This window comes from Littorina saxatilis, linkage group LG6 (genome assembly GCF_037325665.1).
Source record: "Littorina saxatilis isolate snail1 linkage group LG6, US_GU_Lsax_2.0, whole genome shotgun sequence".
Classification (NCBI taxonomy): Eukaryota; Metazoa; Mollusca; class Gastropoda; order Littorinimorpha; family Littorinidae; genus Littorina; species Littorina saxatilis.
In genome coordinates, this window is record NC_090250.1 from 55,027,920 (window position 1) to 55,049,232 (window position 21,313).

Consider the following 21,313-nt stretch of genomic DNA (forward strand, 5'->3'; position numbering starts at 1 on the left):
TTTCATAAAGATCGGTCCAGTAGTTTAGTCTGAATCGCTCTACACACACACACACACACACGCACGCACACACGCACATACACCACGACCCTCGTTTCGATTCCCCCTCGATGTTAAAATATTTAGTCAAAACTTGACTAAATATAAAAACAGCCTAGATCATACAGCTAGGTACTGCTGAGAGTGATTCTTACTTTTGATTCAGCGGATGTTGAAAGTTTGACATGTCTACCCTCGATCTTGTGTACACTGTAAACAAAAGTGTTCCACTGTTCAACACACTTTGACGGGAGCATTGGCCAAGTGGATAAGACAATCGGCCTTCTAATCGGAAGGTCGTGAGTTCTAATCCGGGCCGCGGCCGCCTGGTGGGTTAAGTGTGGAGATTTGTCCGATCTCTCAGGTCTACTTATGTGCAGACCTGCTAGTGTCTGAATCCCCTTCATACACAATATCCCACTCTGTAGAGGCAATGCGTTCAGAGTGGGATTTATTGTTGAATCCATTGTGTCACTTAAACTCTGCAGAACTGAATTCAGCAATAACTTTCTCCCTATACAGGAAGCATCAAAGCTGTTAAATGTTGGAGTATGGAAGGATGTTCTTTCCCGTGTAGAGAGGCGCACGGAGATCGGTTTGTTTTTCATGATCCTTTTCATAGGAAGGGAGGTATCTTTAACCCCAAATAGCAGCCAGTACAGTTAAAATGTGTTAACACATTCTTATGTTATGTATATTATTTAATGACAGTGCTATCGATTGACATTGGTGATTAAAAGATACGAGTAAAATGTTTACAACAGTCAAACCTGTCTATCACGACCAACAACGGGACCGACCAGAAGTGGTCGTTATAAACAGGTGGCCGTTATAGACAGGTGGCCGTTATAGACAGGTGAATTATAGACAGGTGAATTATAGAGGCAAAAGACTCGGTGCTTGTCTTTTGCAGCTGCTTCGAATGTTATTTATGTTGTCTAAACTACTTGCATTTTTTTTTATCGCGCACCGTAAGGCTTGTTTCTAACTGGGAACAAAGCTAAACGTTACAATGGCCCCTATTTTCATTATCCCACATTCGCTAGACTCGTAAATTGTGAATTATAAGGGGTCATGCACGCTCTTCAAAACCCCATTTGTGACCCTCCACCACGGAATGAGTCGCATGTCATCTTTGCATGATTTTCATATTTTTACATTTTCCTGAAGAGTGTTTTATGCTCTATCCAGTGGTGAAAACCGTTTTAGAAAAGAGCACAAACTGTTTGAGTTATAAACCTGTGACTAAAGTGATCCTCACGCTGTTACCATGCACTCTCCGGACTTATATTAAGCCTAGCGCAGAACCGCGCGAGGTGACATGCGACTCATTTCGTGGTGGAGGGTCACATTTTAATGCGATACGATACAGATGCATGCACAGCCTGGCGGTGACCTTAATTGTCCTCTGCTGATTCCACTTAGTCACCGAGACAAACTTTATTCTCGACATTCTTTGCTATTCACCCTGGAGACATACATAAGATGTGACTGACATGTTTTCAGAAACCGTCATTCGCATGAATCACGTCTTCTCCAACTCTGCCTCGCTTTCGACGACAGAGATTTTAAGTTCAAGAAGAGATGTCTTGGTTCGTTTCATTGATGTCGTATCTCATTTAAGATAGAATACCGTTTGACACACTTCCAGACTGATGACGTGCTTGGAAAAGAGGATAAAATACATCTCCGGGCGAACGTTACTGCATGTCCCATTCTCTCTTTTCTTTCCAGATCTTTACCATCCCCGAGTACCTGGGGCGTCGATTCGGGGGCTATCGGATGCGAATATACCTGAGCTGCGTTGCGCTCTCGCTCTATGTGCTGGTCAAAATATCAGTAAGTTACACCTTGATCCATTAGAATTCACTTCTTGCCAAAGTGTTGTGCGAAATAAGTACACTTCATTGTTATAGTAATGATAGAATGCAAGAGAAAATATTTGTCTTTGTAAACATACATCAAAGAAAATGAAACTTCGGAATACACTATGTAAGAGTGTATGTTGGTATAAATAGTGTTTTTGTGCGATATACTACTAAGCTGTTGGAGCAAACTTTGTGCGCAATAGATTAAACAAAATCTTGTACTTTTGGGAAACGTATGGCAGAACTGTAGATTTTGATCAAAATGGTATATAGCAAGCCAAAGCTTATCAATTAGCAAAGGCGAATTACGATACTCTGATATTATGTTGGTAAAAGGTGTGTGTGTGTGTGTGTGTGTGTGTGTGTGTGTGTGTGTGTGTGTGTGTGTGTGTGTGTGTGTGTGTGTATGTGTGTGCGTGTGTGTGTGCGTGTGCATGTGTGTGTGTGTGTGTGTGCGTGTGTGTGTGCGTGTGTGCGTGCGTATATTCTTGCGTGCGTGCGTGAATGCGTAAGTCGGTGCGTACATGCTGGCGATCCTCTATCTGTCAGTGTGTCTAATAACTATCAACTGTTAACGACAAACAGGTGGATGTGTATGCAGGGGGGTTATTCGTACAGCAGGCGACAGGATGGGACATACACCTCTCCATGATACCCATTCTCGTCATCACCGCTATTTACACAATCGCAGGTCTGTATTTCACTGTGACTGACATTTATAGGGTGTCTAAAAATAAAGTACCCCAAAAGATATTGAAACATCAGTACCGAGAAATGGAAAAACTAAGAGAAGGGACAATGAAATCCGAATGACAACACAGTGGTTCCAACAGGATGTAGCCCCAGCACATTCTCAGAGAAATCCAGAACATCCCACAGGAAACATTCCCTAATGTAATGAACAATATGGCAATGAGGATGCAGTCTGTCATAGGAAGACGGGGTGGCTACATTGATCACAGGTGGAGAAACAGACGATCTCAACTGAAAGCTGTGAACTGGGGACAAAACTTCTATGAACTGACTACAATATCACGCAAAAATGATTTCAATAAAGTTACTGACTTGTCTGTAGTATTGAAAGAAAATCGGGTACTTTTTTTTTTAGACACCCTGTATCTATGCGTGTTTCTGATATGCGACGATTACACAGCAGAGACTTTACAATTATTTACAACAGGTTTGGGTTGTTTTGTAAATCGTTTGCTTGTTTGCTTGCTTGTTTGGGTTCGTTAGTTTTGTCTCCTTGCTTGCTTGTTTGGGTTCGTTAGTTTTGTCTCCTTGCTTGTTTGGGTTCGTTAGTTTTGTCTCCTTGCTTGTTTGGGTTCGTTAGTTTTGTCTCCTTGCTTGTTTGGGTTCGTTAGTTTTGTCTCCTTGCTTGTTTGGGTTCGTTAGTTTTGTCTCCTTGCTTGCTTGGGTTCGTTAGTTTTGTCTCCTTGCTTGTTTGGGTTCGTTAGTTTTGTCTCCTTGCTTGTTTGGGTTCGTTAGTTTTGTCTCCTTGCTTGCTTGTTTGGGTTCGTTAGTTTTGTCTCCTTGCTTGTTTGGGTTCGTTAGTTTTGTCTCCTTGCTTGTTTGGGTTCGTTAGTTTTGTCTCCTTGCTTGTTTGGGTTCGTTAGTTTTGTCTCCTTGCTTGCTTGTTTGGGTTCGTTAGTTTTGTCTCCTTGCTTGCTTGTTTGGGTTCGTTAGTTTTGTCTCCTTGCTTGTTTGGGTTCGTTAGTTTTGTCTCCTTGCTTGTTTGGGTTCGTTAGTTTTGTCTCCTTGCTTGTTTGGGTTCGTTAGTTTTGTCTCCTTGCTTGCTTGGGTTCGTTAGTTTTGTCTCCTTGCTTGTTTGGGTTCGTTAGTTTTGTCTCCTTGCTTGCTTGGGTTCGTTAGTTTTGTCTCCTTGCTTGTTTGGGTTCGTTAGTTTTGTCTCCTTGCTTGTTTGGGTTCGTTAGTTTTGTCTCCTTGCTTGTTTGGGTTCGTTAGTTTTGTCTCCTTGCTTGCTTGTTTGGGTTCGTTAGTTTTGTCTCCTTGCTTGCTTGGGTTCGTTAGTTTTGTCTCCTTGCTTGCTTGGGTTCGTTAGTTTTGTCTCCTTGCTTGCTTGGGTTCGTTAGTTTTGTCTCCTTGCTTGTTTGGGTTCGTTAGTTTTGTCTCCTTGCTTGTTTGGGTTCGTTAGTTTTGTCTCCTTGCTTGTTTGGGTTCGTTAGTTTTGTCTCCTTGCTTGCTTGTTTGGGTTCGTTAGTTTTGTCTCCTTGCTTGCTTGGGTTCGTTAGTTTTGTCTCCTTGCTTGCTTGGGTTCGTTAGTTTTGTCTCCTTGCTTGTTTGGGTTCGTTAGTTTTGTCTCCTTGCTTGCTTATCTCTTGTGTCTTCTTTCTTTGTTTGTTTTGTAATGAAAACAGATTTCATTGACTTCCTCGAATAGCACGTTGATAAAGCTCGAAACTTATGATATTTACCGTTTAATTCCTTGGAAAGAAATTAGTCACACGTATTTTTTTTCTTTACCTCAATAGAAAACGCTCATTCAGTTTGGTTGTTTGTTTGTTTGCTTAACGCCCAGCCGACCACGAAGGGCCATATCAGGGCGGTGCTGCTTTGACATATAACGTGCGCCACACACAAGACAGAAGTCGCAGCACAGGCTTCATGTCTCACCCAGTCACATTATTCTGACACCGGACCAACCAGTCCTAGCACTAACCCCATAATGCCAGACGCCAGGCGGAGCAGCCACTAGATTGCCAATTTTAAAGTCTTAGGTATGACCCGGCCGGGGTTCAAACCCACGACCTCCCGATCACGGGGCGGACGCCTTACCACTAGGCCAACCGTGCCGGTCGCTCATTCAGTGCAGGAAGATTATGAACATATGTCACATATGTTAGCCGTCGGGAAAACTTGTTTGACATTGGCTGTTAGGGGGGTGGGGGGGGGGTCACATTTGTTTAGCGATAGTGCCTTACTGTTGTAGCGTAAATATTTATGGAGGCAATTATGTTTGAGTATGCAAAACCGGCGTTTGATGGGCTTGTTATATCCGAAGAACCGAAGCATAAACGATCCCTACTCTGTCGTGCATTGTATCTGATTATAAGACATTACATTTTGTTCGTGCAGGTGGACTTGCAGCGGTAGTGTACACAGACACTCTCCAGAGTGTCATTATGTTGGTTGGAGCCGTTATTCTGGCAATACTAGGTAATATTTGTTATTTGGTTTGTGTGATTGTGCGTTTGTTTCTTCCCATTATTCTTCTTCCTTTCTTTATTTGTTTGGTGTCTTTGTTTGTTATTGTGGTTGTATATTATTTAACGAGATATACGACATCAACTTAACAAATAAAATACAATAAAAAAAAATTAGATGTAACTCCTTGATCCTCTCTTCCAACGTGAAATCTCTGACGTTTAAAGCGAGAAGGCTGGAGAGGACATCACAAGGGGAGTAATGTCGTCACGTCAAAGTTCTGTCACCTCTGTATTTCTTCTTGCGGAAATCGAATCATGTTTCGTGAATAAAGTCTGTCTCGGTGACTCAGCAGTGGGAATCATGTTTCGTGAATAAAGTCTGTCTCGGTGACTCAGCAGTGGGAATCATGTTTCGTGAATAAAGTCTGTCTCGGTGACTCAGCAGTGGGAATCATGTTTCGTGAATAAAGTCTGTCTCGGTGACTCAGCAGTGGGAATCATGTTTCGTGAATAAAGTCTGTCTCGGTGACTCAGCAGTGGGAATCATGTTTCGTGAATAAAGTCTGTCTCGGTGACTCAGCAGTGGGAATCATGTTTCGTGAATAAAGTCTGTCTCGGTGACTCAGCAGTGGGAATCATGTTTCGTGAATAAAGTCTGTCTCGGTGACTCAGCAGTGGGAATCATGTTTCGTGAATAAAGTCTGTCTCGGTGACTCAGCAGTGGGAATCATGTTTCGTGAATAAAGTCTGTCTCGGTGACTCAGCAGTGGGAATCATGTTTCGTGAATAAAGTCTGTCTCGGTGACTCAGCAGTGGGAATCATGTTTCGTGAATAAAGTCTGTCTCGGTGACTCAGCAGTGGGAATTCTTCGTAAGCTCCCCGTCAGGCTGTGCATGTATTGCTATCTTTTATCATTAAGAACAAAATAAAACGCTCCATGAAAGTTGTACTCGAGGGTACTTCATCCGAATCAACTACAGTAGACTCTGGCGTCCCGCAGGGGACGGTGCTCGGCCCACTACTCTTCCTTGTCCATATTAACGACCTGCCAGCCTCCGTATCGTCCCACGTCCGCTTGTTCGCCGACGACTGCCTGCTCTATAGGGAAATAAACTCCTTCACGGATCACCAATCCCTGCAACAAGACCTCAGACACCTCGAAGAGTGGGCGGTTACCTGGGGCATGCGCTTCAACGCCTCTAAATGCTATATCCTCAGTATAAACAAATCCTCTGACTTCTACTACCAACTGGACAACAGCATCCTCCAAAACGTTAGATCCACACCCTACCTTGGCATTCTCCTCTCAGACGACATGAAATGGAGCCCCCACATTTCTTCTATCACTAAAAAAGCAAACTGCACCCTTGGCTTTCTCCGCCGCAACCTCCAACGCTGCCCGCCTCGTTGCCGTCAGCAGGCCTACCTCTCCCTTGTGCGTCCCCTCCTGGAGTATGGGGCGGTTGTCTGGGACCCCTACCTGAAGAAAGACATTGACTGCATCGAACGCGTACAACGCAAAGCATTTAGTCTTTCTTTTTCTTGCTGAGTGTATGTACAGTCCAGAGAGGAGACGGACATGGTGTGAGCTTGTCCAGGGGGGTATATGAACATCTCAGTGGCAGGGGGATGGAAGCACTTGTTAATGAGTGGGAGTGTGTATGCGCGTGGTGTGCACGAGGATGTATGCACGTGAGTGATATTTGTAAATGTGTATTATTATAATATCATCTTTGTATTTATATTATTGAAATTGTTATATCTCGATGTACAGCGCTAAGAGCATAGTTAAATTTGTGAAGCGGCGCTATATAAGCTATCTTTATTATTATTATTATTAAAGCGTCGAGGTTTATCACAGGCGACTTCAGGTCGTCGACCCCCGGCAGCGTCACCAGACTCCTAGAGAAAACTGGACTCCAACCTCTGCAACAGCGACGTCAACAACTCCGTCTGACGTTCTTCTATAGGGTGGTTGAGGGGCTGGTACCGGCACTACCATCACACCAGTTCTTAACTGAGCATAAGCAAGGCCGTAAAATCAGGCCAGTGAGACACTCTGACCATCACACATCCAACATCGTCTCACAGTACTCAAGAAACAATTCTAGACCCTATTCAGTGCCCTAAGGCCGCACTGATCAGTTTAGGAACTCCTTTTTTGTGAAGACGGCACAAGACTGGAATCTACTTGAGGACAATATTGTAACCTCCAAAAGCATTGGCATCTTTAAAGCCAAGCTAGCAGCCGTCCACCACCATTAGGCTGCCGCACTCTCCCCCGCTGCATTTATGCCAGTCTTCTGGTACCCAGCAGCGTAACCATCAAGATCAAGATCAAGTCTAAGCAGCTCTGGGGAAGGGAAATAGCTCCGTCGGTAGGGGCGCTGGCTTTAGAAATCAGTTGTTGCTATCGGCGTGGGTTTGATCTCCACGTTCGCCGAGGGATATATTCTTCAGAGTCAACTTTGTGCAGACTCTCCTTGGTGGCCGAACACCCCCATGTGCCAGCATGCGCACGATAAAGAACCCAAGTTCATAGCTAAAGTCTCAGGGCTTGGAAACATGAATACACGCATGCAGGAAAAAGAAGGAACAATGGGTAGCGACTCGACTTTCCACGCGGGTAACCTTACAGGACTATATACTGTATGGCAGCTCGCTTTCCCCAAAGAGAAAGCGACCCGAATGACCACGAGGGTAACCTTACAAGACTATATACTGTATGGCAGCTCGCTTTCCCCAAAGAGAAAGCGACCCGAATGACCACGAGGGTAACCTTACAAGACTATATACTGTATGGCAACTCGCTTTCCCCAAAGAGAAAGCGACCCGAATGACCACGAGGGTAACCTTACAAGACTATATACTGTATGGCAACTCGCTTTCCCCAAAGAGAAAGCGACCCGAATGACCACGAGGGTAACCTTACAAGACTATATACTGTATGGCAGCTCGCTTTCCCCAAAGAGAAAGCGACCCGAATGACCACGAGGGTAACCTTACAAGACTATATACTGTATGGCAGCTCGCTTTCCCCAAAGAGAAAGCGACCCGAATGACCACGAGGGTAACCTTACAAGACTATATACTGTATGGCAACTCGCTTTCCCCAAAGAGAAAGCGACCCGAATGACCACGAGGGTAACCTTACAAGACTATATACTGTATGGCAACTCGCTTTCCCCAAAGAGAAAGCGACCCGAATGACCACGAGGGTAACCTTACAAGACTATATACTGTATGGCAGCTCGCTTTCCCCAAAGAGAAAGCGACCCAAATGACCACGAGGGTAACCTTACAAGACTATATACTGTATGGCAACTCGCTTTCCCCAAAGAGAAAGCGACCCGAATGACCACGAGGGTAACCTTACAAGACTATATACTGTATGGCAACTCGCTTTCCCCAAAGAGAAAGCGACCCGAATGACCACGAGGGTAACCTTACAAGACTATATACTGTATGGCAACTCGCTTTCCCCAAAGAGAAAGCGACCCGAATGACCACGAGGGTAACCTTACAAGACTATATACTGTATGGCAACTCGCTTTCCCCAAAGAGAAAGCGACCCGAATGACCACGAGGGTAACCTTACAAGACTATATACTGTATGGCAACTCGCTTTCCCCAAAGAGAAAGCGACCCGAATGACCACGAGGGTAACCTTACAAGACTATATACTGTATGGCAACTCGCTTTCCCCAAAGAGAAAGCGACCCGAATGACCACGAAGGTAACCTTACAAGACTATATACTGTATGGCAACTCGCTTTCCCCAAAGAGAAAGCGACCCGAATGACCACGAGGGTAACCTTACAAGACTATATACTGTATGGCAACTCGCTTTCCCCAAAGAGAAAGCGACCCGAATGACCACGAGGGTAACCTTACAAGACTATATACTGTATGGCAACTCGCTTTCCCCAAAGAGAAAGCGACCCAAATGACCACGAGGGTAACCTTACAAGACTATATACTGTATGGCAACTCGCTTTCCCCAAAGAGAAAGCGACCCAAATGACCACGAGGGTAACCTTACAAGACTATATACTGTATGGCAACTCGCTTTCCCCAAAGAGAAAGCGACCCAAATGACCACGAGGGTAACCTTACAGGACTATATACTGTATGGCAACTCGCTTTCCCCAAAGAGAAAGCGACCCAAATGACCACGAGGGTAACCTTACAAGACTATATACTGTATGGCAACTCGCTTTCCCCAAAGAGAAAGCGACCCAAATGACCACGAGGGTAACCTTACAGGACTATATACTGTATGGCAACTCGCTTTCCCCAAAGAGAAAGCGACCCAAATGACCACGAGGGTAACCTTACAAGACTATATACTGTATGGCAACTCGCTTTCCCCAAAGAGAAAGCGACCCAAATGACCACGAGGGTAACCTTACAAGACTATATACTGTATGGCAACTCGCTTTCCCCAAAGAGAAAGCGACCCGAATGACCACGAGGGTAACCTTACAAGACTATATACTGTATGGCAGCTCGCTTTCCCCAAAGAGAAAGCGACCCAAATGACCACGAGGGTAACCTTACAAGACTATATACTGTATGGCAACTCGCTTTCCCCAAAGAGAAAGCGACCCGAATGACCACGAGGGTAACCTTACAAGACTATATACTGTATGGCAACTCGCTTTCCCCAAAGAGAAAGCGACCCGAATGACCACGAGGGTAACCTTACAAGACTATATACTGTATGGCAACTCGCTTTCCCCAAAGAGAAAGCGACCCGAATGACCACGAGGGTAACCTTACAAGACTATATACTGTATGGCAACTCGCTTTCCCCAAAGAGAAAGCGACCCGAATGACCACGAGGGTAACCTTACAAGACTATATACTGTATGGCAACTCGCTTTCCCCAAAGAGAAAGCGACCCGAATGACCACGAGGGTAACCTTACAAGACTATATACTGTATGGCAACTCGCTTTCCCCAAAGAGAAAGCGACCCGAATGACCACGAGGGTAACCTTACAAGACTATATACTGTATGGCAACTCGCTTTCCCCAAAGAGAAAGCGACCCGAATGACCACGAGGGTAACCTTACAAGACTATATACTGTATGGCAACTCGCTTTCCCCAAAGAGAAAGCGACCCGAATGACCACGAGGGTAACCTTACAAGACTATATACTGTATGGCAACTCGCTTTCCCCAAAGAGAAAGCGACCCAAATGACCACGAGGGTAACCTTACAAGACTATATACTGTATGGCAACTCGCTTTCCCCAAAGAGAAAGCGACCCAAATGACCACGAGGGTAACCTTACAAGACTATATACTGTATGGCAACTCGCTTTCCCCAAAGAGAAAGCGACCCAAATGACCACGAGGGTAACCTTACAGGACTATATACTGTATGGCAACTCGCTTTCCCCAAAGAGAAAGCGACCCGAATGACCACGAGGGTAACCTTACAAGACTATATACTGTATGGCAACTCGCTTTCCCCAAAGAGAAAGCGACCCGAATGACCACGAGGGTAACCTTACAGGACTATATACTGTATGGCAACTCGCTTTCCCCAAAGAGAAAGCGACCCAAATGACCACGAGGGTAACCTTACAGGACTATATACTGTATGGCAACTCGCTTTCCCCAAAGAGAAAGCGACCCAAATGACCACGAGGGTAACCTTACAGGACTATATACTGTATGGCAACTCGCTTTCCCCAAAGAGAAAGCGACCCGAATGACCACGAGGGTAACCTTACAAGACTATATACTGTATGGCAACTCGCTTTCCCCAAAGAGAAAGCGACCCAAATGACCACGAGGGTAACCTTACAAGACTATATACTGTATGGCAACTCGCTTTCCCCAAAGAGAAAGCGACCCAAATGACCACGAGGGTAACCTTACAGGACTATATACTGTATGGCAACTCGCTTTCCCCAAAGAGAAAGCGACCCGAATGACCACGAGGGTAACCTTACAGGACTATATACTGTATGGCAGCTCGCTTTCCCCAAAGAGAAAGCGACCCAAATGACCACGAGGGTAACCTTACAGGACTATATACTGTATGGCAGCTCGCTTTCCCCAAAGAGAAAGCGACCCAAATGACCACGAGGGTAACCTTACAGGACAATATACTGTATGGCAGCTCGCTTTCCCCAAAGAGAAAGCGACCCAAATGACCACGAGGGTAACCTTACAAGACTATATACAATCTTATCCTTATCCTTATCCGCGTCTTACATGTTTGTGTACAGCATACATTGAGGTTGGAGGTACAGAAGCACTCTACATGTTTGTGTACAGCATACATTGAGGTTGGAGGTACAGAAGCACTCTACATGTTTGTGTACAGCATACATTGAGGTTGGAGGTACAGAAGCACTCTACATGTTTGTGTACAGCATACATTGAGGTTGGAGGTACAGAAGCACTCTACATGTTTGTGTACAGCATACATTGAGGTTGGAGGTACAGAAGCACTCTACATGTTTGTGTACAGCATACATTGAGGTTGGAGGTACAGAAGCACTCTACATGTTTGTGTACAGCATACATTGAGGTTGGAGGTACAGAAGCACTCTACATGTTTGTGTACAGCATACATTGAGGTTGGAGGTACAGAAGCACTCTACATGTTTGTGTACAGCATACATTGAGGTTGGAGGTACAGAAGCACTCTACATGTTTGTGTACAGCATACATTGAGGTTGGAGGTACAGAAGCACTCTACATGTTTGTGTACAGCATACATTGAGGTTGGAGGTACAGAAGCACTCTACAACAAGTACATGGAAGCATACCCGGCATGGATGGCCAACCATACAAGTAACAACACGTGCGGACTACCACGTGACGACGCTTTCCACGTGCTTCGCGACCCCGTTAACTCTGACCTTCCGTGGCCAGGGGTCATGATCAGAGCCACTCTGGCGTCTCTGTGGTATTGGTGTGCCGACCAGGTGACACTGGCTTGTTTGCTGACTGCTTGATGTACGGGGGGGGGGGGGGGGGGGGGGGGGGTCGTTAATTGGTTTGTTAATGAGAGTTTTGTGTGTGTTTTGTGTGTGTTTTGTGTGTGTTGTTTGTGTGTTTTGTGTGTGTTGTGTGTGTTTTGTGTGTTTTGTGTGTGTTTTGTGTGTTTTGTGTGTGTTTTGTGTGTTTTGTGTGTGTTTTGTGTGTGTTTTGTGTGTTTTGTGTGTTTTGTGTGTTTTGTGTGTTTTGTGCGTTTTGTGTGTTTTGTGTGTTTTGTGTGTTTTGTGTGTTTTGTGCGTTTTGTGTGTTTTGTGTGTGTTTTTTGTGTGGTTTGTGTGTGTTTTGTGTGTTTTGTGTGTGTTTTGTGTGTTTTGTGTGTGTTTTTTGTGTGGTTTGTGTGTTTTGTGTGTGTTTTTTTTTGTTTTTTGTGTGTGTTTTGTGTGGTTTTTGTGTGTGTTTTGTGTGTGTTTTTTGTTGGTTTTTTTAAACCTCAGTTGCATCCAGGCTGCTTCAACCCTTACTTTTTTTGCCCTTATTTTGTTTTCTTTCTTGTTTCTTCCTGCGGGAGGATTGCTTGGTTAGTTGCTGGTCTGGCTGCTGACGAGACTGGCTGTATTTTATGCGTGTTGTTTCAATGATTGTGTCTTTACACGAGAGTCCGTACACCAGTGCTCTAAGACCAACCCATCATTGCGTAGTTAAAACAAAGAGTTTGATGGTGCTCAAAGACCAACTCATCATTGCGTAGTTAAAACAAAGAGTTTGATGCTAATCTTTGGACGTTTTGTTGTACAAAGTCGCGGACGGTCTTTTGGACACAAAAATGACCTGAAAGGCTCATTTGCCAACGGTCAGTTAGAACGACCAACTACGATACGCAAAGAACTATGACAGACACCACGAGGCAGATGTCAGTTCTTTGTCAATATGTGTCTTGCTGACGACAACAACACTAAAGACGACGACGATATTGATAAAGAAGAAGATGTGGATGACGACGATGACGAGAATGATGAAGGGGGAGATGTGGATGACGACGACGACGAAGAAGACGATAACAATGAAGATGACTACGACAACAATTCTGATGATAACAATGAACAAGTCGCGTAAGGCGAAAATACAACATTTAGTCAAGTAGCTGTCGAACTCACAGAATGAAACTGAACGCAATGCCATTTTTCAGCAAGACCGTATACTCGTAGCATCGTCAGTCCACCGCTCATGGCAAAGGCAGTGAAATTGACAAGAAGAGCGGGGTAGTAGTTGCGCTAAGAAGGATAGCACGCTTTTCTGTACCTCTCTTTGTTTTAACTTTCTGAGCGTGTTTTTAATCCAAACATATCATATCTATATGTTTTTGGAATCAGGAACCGACAAGGAATAAGATGAAAGTGTTTTTAAATTGATTTGGACAATTTAATTTTGATAATAATTTTTATATATTTAATTTTCAGAGCTTGTTTTTAATCCAAATATAACATATTTATATGCTTTTGGAATCAGAAAATGATGGAGAATAAGATGAACGTAAATTTGGATCGTTTTATAATTTTTTTTTTTTTTACAATTTTCAGATTTTTAATGACCAAAGTCATTAATTAATTTTTAAGCCACCAAGCTGAAATGCAATACCGAAGTCCGGGCTTCGTCGAAGATTACTTGACCAAAATGTCAACCAATTTGGTTGAAACATGAGGGCGTAACAGTGCCGCCTCAACTTTCACGAAAAGCCGGATATGACGTCATCAAAGACATTTATCAAAAAAATGAAAAAAACGTTCGGGGATTTCATACCCAGGAACTCTCATGTCAAATTTCATAAAGATCGGTCCAGTAATTTAGTCTGAATCGCTCTACACACACACACACACGCACATACACCATGACCCTCGTCTCGATTCCCCCCTCTACGTTAAAACATTTAGTCAAAACTTGACTAAATGTAACAAGTCGCGTAAGGCGAAATTACTACATTTAGTCCAGCTGTGGAACTCACAGAATGAAACTGAACGTAGTCCGCCGCTAGTGCAAAAGGCAGTGAAAGTGACGAGCCTGTTTGGCGCGGTAGCGATTGCGCTGTGCTTCATAGCACGCTTTACTGTACCTCTCTTCGTTTTAACTTTCTGAGCGTGTTTTTAATCCAAACATATCATATCTATATGTTTTTGGAATCAGGAACCGACAAGGAATAAGATGAAATAGTTTTTAAAACGATTTCGGAAATTTAGTTTTGATCATAATTTTTATATTTATAATTTTCAGAGCTTGTTTTTAATCCAAATATAACATATGTATATGTTTTTGGAATCAGAAAATGATGAAGAATAAGATGAAATTGTTTTTGGATCGTTTAATACAAAAATAATTTTAATTACAAGTTTCCGATTTTTAATGACCAAACTCACTCATTAGTTTTTTAGCCACCAAGCTGAAATACAATACCGAACCCCGGCCTTCGTCGAAGATTGCTTTGCCAAAATTTCAATCAATTTAATTGACAAATGAGGGTGTGACAGTGCCGCCTCAACTTTTACAAAAAGCCGGATATGACGTCATCAAAGGTATTTATCGAAAAAATGAAAAAAACGTCCGGGGATATCATACCCAGGAACTCTCATGTCAAATTTCATAATGATCGGCCCAGTAGTTTAGTCTGAATCGCTCTACACACACAGACAGACAGACAGACAGACAGACAGACAAACACACACACACACACCACGACCCTCGTTTCGATTCCCCCCTCTATGTTAAAATATTTAGTCAAAACTTGACTAAATGTAAAAAGACAACGATGATGAAGGTGAATCTCAACACTGTACATGAGGCAACGTCTGTCTTGCTGTCTAGGTCATCGTGCAGAGGGCGCTAGCTGCACGCAACATGGCACATGCGCGTGGAGCAAGTCTGCTGGCGGGCTATCTGAAACTGACACCACTGTTCATCATGGTGTTTCCAGGAATGATCAGCCGTGCTCTCTATCCTGGTATGTCCGTCTGTCTGTCTGTCTGTCAGTCTGTCTGTCTGTGTTTGTGTGTACAATCTTTTTTTTATCAACAACGTATGCGCGCACCTTTCCTGAGTTCTCAAAGTGCAGGCTAGCAGCCACTCCTCCCCCAACATACCCAAATAAAGTGTCAGCTTAAAAACGGAATTATAGTATTTGCTTATTTTTAACACATAAAGAGTTTTATACTCAGAGTTAACAACACACACTTTCCACAATAACTGTTTAATCATCAATCTTAATTTCTTCAAATACAAAAATGTATCATTGGATGTTTCATAGAGGATACACGGTGCAAGAGAGAGAGAGAGAGAGAGAGAGAGAGAGAGAGAGAGAGAGAGAGAGAGAGAGAGAGAGAGAGAGAGAGAGAGAGAGAGAGAGAGAGAGAGAGAGAGAGAGAGAGAGAGAGAGGAACGTTTTGTGCAATAACGCATCCTTTGAACACTTCCCTGCCAAGTGACCAAAATGTCGTTATTCTAGTAAAGGAACCGCTCCTGCAAAGGGTATAGTACCTAGTATACGCCCACCTCCAACATTTGTGCAAAATTGGTGCATAGGGGAGGTGGGCGTATACAAGGTAGTTTACTGTATATTCATACTTGCAATGTACTGTTTTTGAAAAGTACTGTTTCGTTGGAGCATTTTTTTGGTATTGAGTGGGTCTGATTTGACCCAAAATTACGCATAGCTGCTGCCAGGTGACACACTGACGATCAGTCTCATTTGAATCTATAGACATTAAGCTTTCAGAAAATATACAGTTATCGAGTATACAAAACCGATGCCTTAAAATACCTTTTCTATACGCCTTTTCTCGGTTTGGCCGCTCCACTATTTGTGCGAATACTTTGAATTATCCCATGACCTGCCTCTTTGTCTCTGTTAGCTGAGGAGGGGATTATTTTGGATTATCCATCACAACCATATGAATTATCCATCACAACCGAGTCTCGATCTCACCTGTCATTGGTCTTTGTCTTTGGTCTCAGAGTACAACTGAATAATTTATAGAGGTCATCTGCATATTTATCGTTAACTCGGGACTACTTTTTTTTCAGCAAAACGATTGAGATATTCTGCGGTATAAAAGTCGAACTGACGTTTGGCTAACGATCTACAAACATTATCATTGAAGAAATAAAGAAAACAACAAAGAATGTACATAATCTGTTTGGGTGAATAGAGCTGAGTGAAGATTATGAGTTGTCCGACGCGGTGAGACTGAGAGAGAGCGACAGAGACACACAGTGATTCAAGGCGCACAACTCTAGTAAAGTTGTCGTAACGAGGTACGCTTCATGGGCAACCGCTTAGATCAATCCCAAGAGCATCCTGATTCAAAATCTTGAGCGACAAAATAAAACTTACACTAAAACAGTTTGCTTATAGTTTTGTTCATTTGTTATCGCTTTTAGAGCATTGATTGCTAAGTATGGTTCAACAGAACAAGGCTGTCTCATCAGTCGTCTGCTACAGATCTATCGTCTGAGGCCGGTGCGTCTCACAAGCGCTAGCGATACGCACCCTCTGCTGCAGGATCTGTCGTACATGTACACGCCGTGGATCGTGTAACTCTGCATTTGTGCCACCGCAACTTTTTATCGCTTCACGCCGACGAAGAGGCAAGCTGCAAGGTAGGTCTCTCACAGAAAATGAAAATTTGTAGGACTTTCAGGCATCATCTAGATTCTTCATTAGTACATTTTAAAGAAGTATATACTCAAGGTCTAAGGCACGTGCTTTTTTAGTCGAAATGTCAGGTTTCGGCAGTTCAGAAGTCCGATTTCTGCTGGAATTGTAGTAAAAATTGCACGATTTGTCTCTTCCTTCGTAACTTCAACGAAACAGCACTAGTTGATGCATTCCCGTGATGATATCCTGTGAGCTAAACATGTCCTTTGTATTCTTGATGAATGATGTTGCACAATTTTGTCTTTGGGTGACGCACGCGGCAAAAGAAAACACAAACAATTAGACTTCATGTTATACGCCGCCGATGCTTGGTGTAATTCGCCACCGCAATTTCACGTCTTGGATGTTATTCGCCACCGCAACTTGTCTAATGAATTGCATAATATGTTGAAGAGTTCAGTGATTCTGTCACTTCCAATTGAAAATATTGATTTGGAGTTGTTCAGTTCAGTGTATAGTTCAGCTTTTGTAGAACACGTTTCTGAGACGCACCTGGCGGCGTTTCACTCCCACATTCTTCGTCATTCTTCTTTCCCGAAAAACGTCACGTCTGTCAGAGGCGTTCTTTTCTCTTCCAGCGTCAAACTGATGAGTTTTTGTGTTGTCGCTGGTAATAGGAATGACTGAATTTTAGAATTATTTCACACACATAAACACCAACGAAGCTTAAAGCCATATGTACTCGATGACTATACACGCTAATTGCTTTACCAACAGCTGGAGACAGACTAAATTAAGTTCCCTGCAAAATATTGTGGTCTAGGACCCCTTAAATGTTGAGATATTTGAATTTTCATTTTGATCTGGATCGTCCTATTTATAGATTTGGCAACACATGTAACGTTGATGCAAGGGAGAGAACACCGCGGCTTTGTTGACATCCTCACTTTTTCAGAGGCTAGAACAAGCTGTAATGCATGTATTATGGTCCGCGCATGGTGACGTATCGTCATTATATGGTCTTATGGTGCGTTTGACATCGATTGTGGGCAAACTACACTTTGTAAACACGGGAGTGCGTTAGTATGCCTTTAAGAATTTTAGAATTATGTGGTATTTGGCCCCACAATTTGGTTCCAATCCTGTGTGACATAAACATTGATTAAGATTGTGGAGTGTACTGCAACAAGCATATGCCTTTAAAAAAATAAAATGGAGGAGACAAAGAAATCAGACATCAGAAATGAAAATGATCATGGTCAGGGGATGAAGAAACATGTCCACTACAAACAAAATTGAAATGTTTTGGCAGTGGGTTGTAAAAACAGAATAAATAAATTAAATAAATAAATTGAGAGAAAAAAATGCATACAGGGGTTAGTTTCACTGATATAAAATCAGTTGTGTTTGTGTGCGGGGGAGGGGGGGCTGATCTGAGCAGCTTGCCAGTAACTAATAATAATAATAATAATTAAATTTAATACGCGCGATTTCTCATTACGAGCTCAAAGTGCGGCGCTTTGTTTCAACACGTACGCTCACATGGTGACAATCGTACAACACACACTCACCATGTGGTACGAAGGATTAAAGCTGCAATTAGGAAATCAGAATTTGGAAAGATAAATTTTTTTTAATTTTTGCAGATGGGCACAATTAATTTACATTTTTGAAATGGTGGAGGAAAACAAACTGGTAGGACCCGGAAGAAAACCACTGACGACAAGCTTTTAATGCATAGCGTAAACCCAAATTCACTTTATGAACTGTCCCAGCAAGGGATTGAACCCGAGGCCAAGGAAATCAAGCGGATCATAGGGGCAGTACGCTATCCATCCTGCCATTCGTCACCTTACACTAAGTAATGTTCAAACCATGCGGAACGTTTTTGTACATTCTTGTATGTGTAGTCAATCTTCCGAATGTAAATGAATGCATAAGAGAACATGAGGACAAACTTTTCATCAGCGTGCCTTCCTAGAAGTGAAATCTCATTGGTGAAAACGTTGGTCTTCATGTTCTGATGTGTCTTTATTTTGCTGCGTAATCTGTACAGATCATCACTAGCAGTCATCGATGCATTTCCCACTTGTAAATATAGTATTTTTTTTTCACTCTTACGGTAAGCACTGTTATATTTCCTATTGATGTCATCATACCCTAAACCTCTTGAATCTCACAGTCCCAGGGATTTTTTTGGGGGGGTCATATATATATATAAAAGCACATTCCAGTACATGTGGGTTATACACTCAAGTACAGATAAGCATACTTTTCATACAGAAGAAGAAGAAGTAGAAGAAGAAGAAGAAGAAGAAGAAGAAGAAGAAGAAGAAGAAGAAGAAGAAGAAGAAGAAGAAATACTACAGTTTGATTTGTCAACTCATGGTGCCTTTAAATCCTTTGCATAGGCAAGATCACGCAACGCCCCTGAGTTTAAAACTTGCAGCACTATGTCACAAAGATGTGAGTAGCATATTTGTGAGGTGAAGCCACGTCGTGTTTTTAACCTCCCTAAAAGTTGTAGAGGCGATGGTAGCTGACCGGACTGGCGTTATTCACGTGTTTCGGGTGTTGCACGCAAAACTGGCTTAGCTTGATGTGAGTTGTGTTTGAGACATGTAGCTGGTCTGGGGTAAATAACGTCACAGCGTGTGAGATTTCCAACCGGGAAGGTTGTTCAGCGTGTGTCAGACTTGTTCTGGGAACAAGTACTCTTTCAAGAGACGGGTCTCTTAAGGTAAATGATTTACTATGTTGTATATTAGTGACGTTGGAATACATAGCTGGAGCGTAAAGGTTAGTGTGTATAAAGTGCACCCAATCTTAGTGTGAAGCGTTGAGAGAATTCTTGATGTAATTGTTTCACGGTTTTTCATGGGGAATTTCTTGAACATAATTGCTAGGCATTTATGTTATGTTTAAGACGGTCATGCTTTGTATGGGGAGTGTTATTCATTGATTAAGTGTTAGTTTGGATATTGAATCTGTACGGAGTGTGAACGTGGAATGAACGAGAATGTATGAGTGGTACATGAACGTTTGGAAGAAGAGATGGTTTTAGAGAATGTTGTATTAAGACTTGGTTAAATTCTTTAGGAGTTTCCATGAGGGTTTTCCATGGCGTATAAGGGAGGGACCTTACACGAGAGAAGCGCTAGACGACGGTGGAAGCAAGGGACCACCTCTGCGCAGATGACTAGACGAGTGGAGTCTTCATCGAGACCGGTCGTAGCTGACGACGGTTGTTTCCGCTACGGGCGGAAGGGTTTCGCAGGGAGAAACCTGGAAGGTGTGTGTTGGCATCTTCAGAGAGAGGTGTGTTGGCATCTTCAGTGAAAGGTGTGTGTTGGCATCTTCAGTGAAAGGTGTGTGTGGCATCTTCAGCGAAAGGTGTGTGTTAGCATCTCTGTGTGTTGGCATCTGAATTCATTATTCTACGACGATTCAGCGAGACAAGTAAGTGAACTGGCGACATGCAGTGAGCCGTGAGACGAACTCGTGAGTGTCTGTTGGTACCTTCTTGTGTGCGTTAATCTATATTTGAGAAAGTATTGTTATAATATGTATTTACATGCCAAGTTCTGTTTTTGAAGTGTTTGGTGTGAAAGGGTAGAGACAGTGCAAAAGGGCAGAACACGCATAATAAATTCACATGCAAACCACTTCGTGACAGTGGTGACCCCGATTTAGCCCTAAATAGGTTTTTGTTTCTAAGGATAGATTTTTGTGCTAGTTAAAAAGCAGTTGTTTCCCTTTCATTGGAGGAAATTGAGAAATTGAGAAAGAAGTGCCTTAGTGTAGCTAATTATACATACTTTGATACTTTGCGTGTTGTAGTGTTTGTTTATGTGTATGTTATTGGACAACCCCTCTCCAGCTCTAGGGGTCTACGTAATTGTATAGTTTCGTACGTAGAGAGGGCCTTAGTTTCTGTTTGCTTCCTTTTCTGTGTAATTATTAACTATCTTTCTATCTAAATTCTAGCTCCCTGTCCTATAAGTTTTTTTTTTTAAACTATTTGTCTTAGATTCTATCTTGGATTGATTGTTGTGTATGATTGTTGTCGTTGAGGTGCAGGCTTATTTTAAATAAAATAGTGTAGGGTGTGCCATTTTTTTTTGTGTGTATAAATTCTGAAATTTTGAATTTTTTTTTTGGTTTGTTTGGACTCTGATTTTTTTTAGTTGTGTACTCTGGCTTGAAAAGTGTTTGTTTATTATTGTTATTGTTGTTCCTATTTGTAGTTGGATTAGTAATAGGGTGATTATCTCCCCTATACTAGTGTTTGATATTTAGTTGTTGGTTTGGGGAAAGTTTTGTGGGTTTTTAAAAAAAAAATTTTTTGGTTAGTAGGAATTGGTAAGCATTTGTACTTGGACAAACTTTTGGGTAAATTTTTTGTTGTGGTTGTTGTGAACATTTAAATTTTGTTTTGGTTTTGCTCTGGCGATTGATTTTCCTTAAAGGATCTGACGCTGGTTAGTGGTGTGTGGAATTAAATTTTTTCATTTAAAGTGTGTAATTTGGGTTTGAGAAACTTTGACAATTCTAGTTAATTGTTGTTATTTTTTGTTGTTGTTGATGTGCTAAAGTTGTTAGTTTGACATTGATTGACAAGTGTTTGAAGTTG

General features: G+C 42.6%; 1 protein-coding gene across 1 annotated transcript in view; it reads left to right on the forward strand.

Moving 5' to 3' along the window:
* The window catches only part of LOC138969546 (sodium/mannose cotransporter SLC5A10-like), a 44,496-nt gene that overhangs the window by 6,286 nt on the left and 16,897 nt on the right, over positions 1 to 21,313 (forward strand). Inside the window, exons 5-9 of the mRNA XM_070342372.1 lie at positions 1,774 to 1,878; positions 2,493 to 2,598; positions 5,004 to 5,084; positions 11,811 to 12,025; positions 14,892 to 15,027. Of these exons, the coding sequence (XP_070198473.1) occupies positions 1,774 to 1,878; positions 2,493 to 2,598; positions 5,004 to 5,084; positions 11,811 to 12,025; positions 14,892 to 15,027 (643 nt within the window). The remainder of the gene's footprint in view (positions 1 to 1,773; positions 1,879 to 2,492; positions 2,599 to 5,003; positions 5,085 to 11,810; positions 12,026 to 14,891; positions 15,028 to 21,313) is intronic.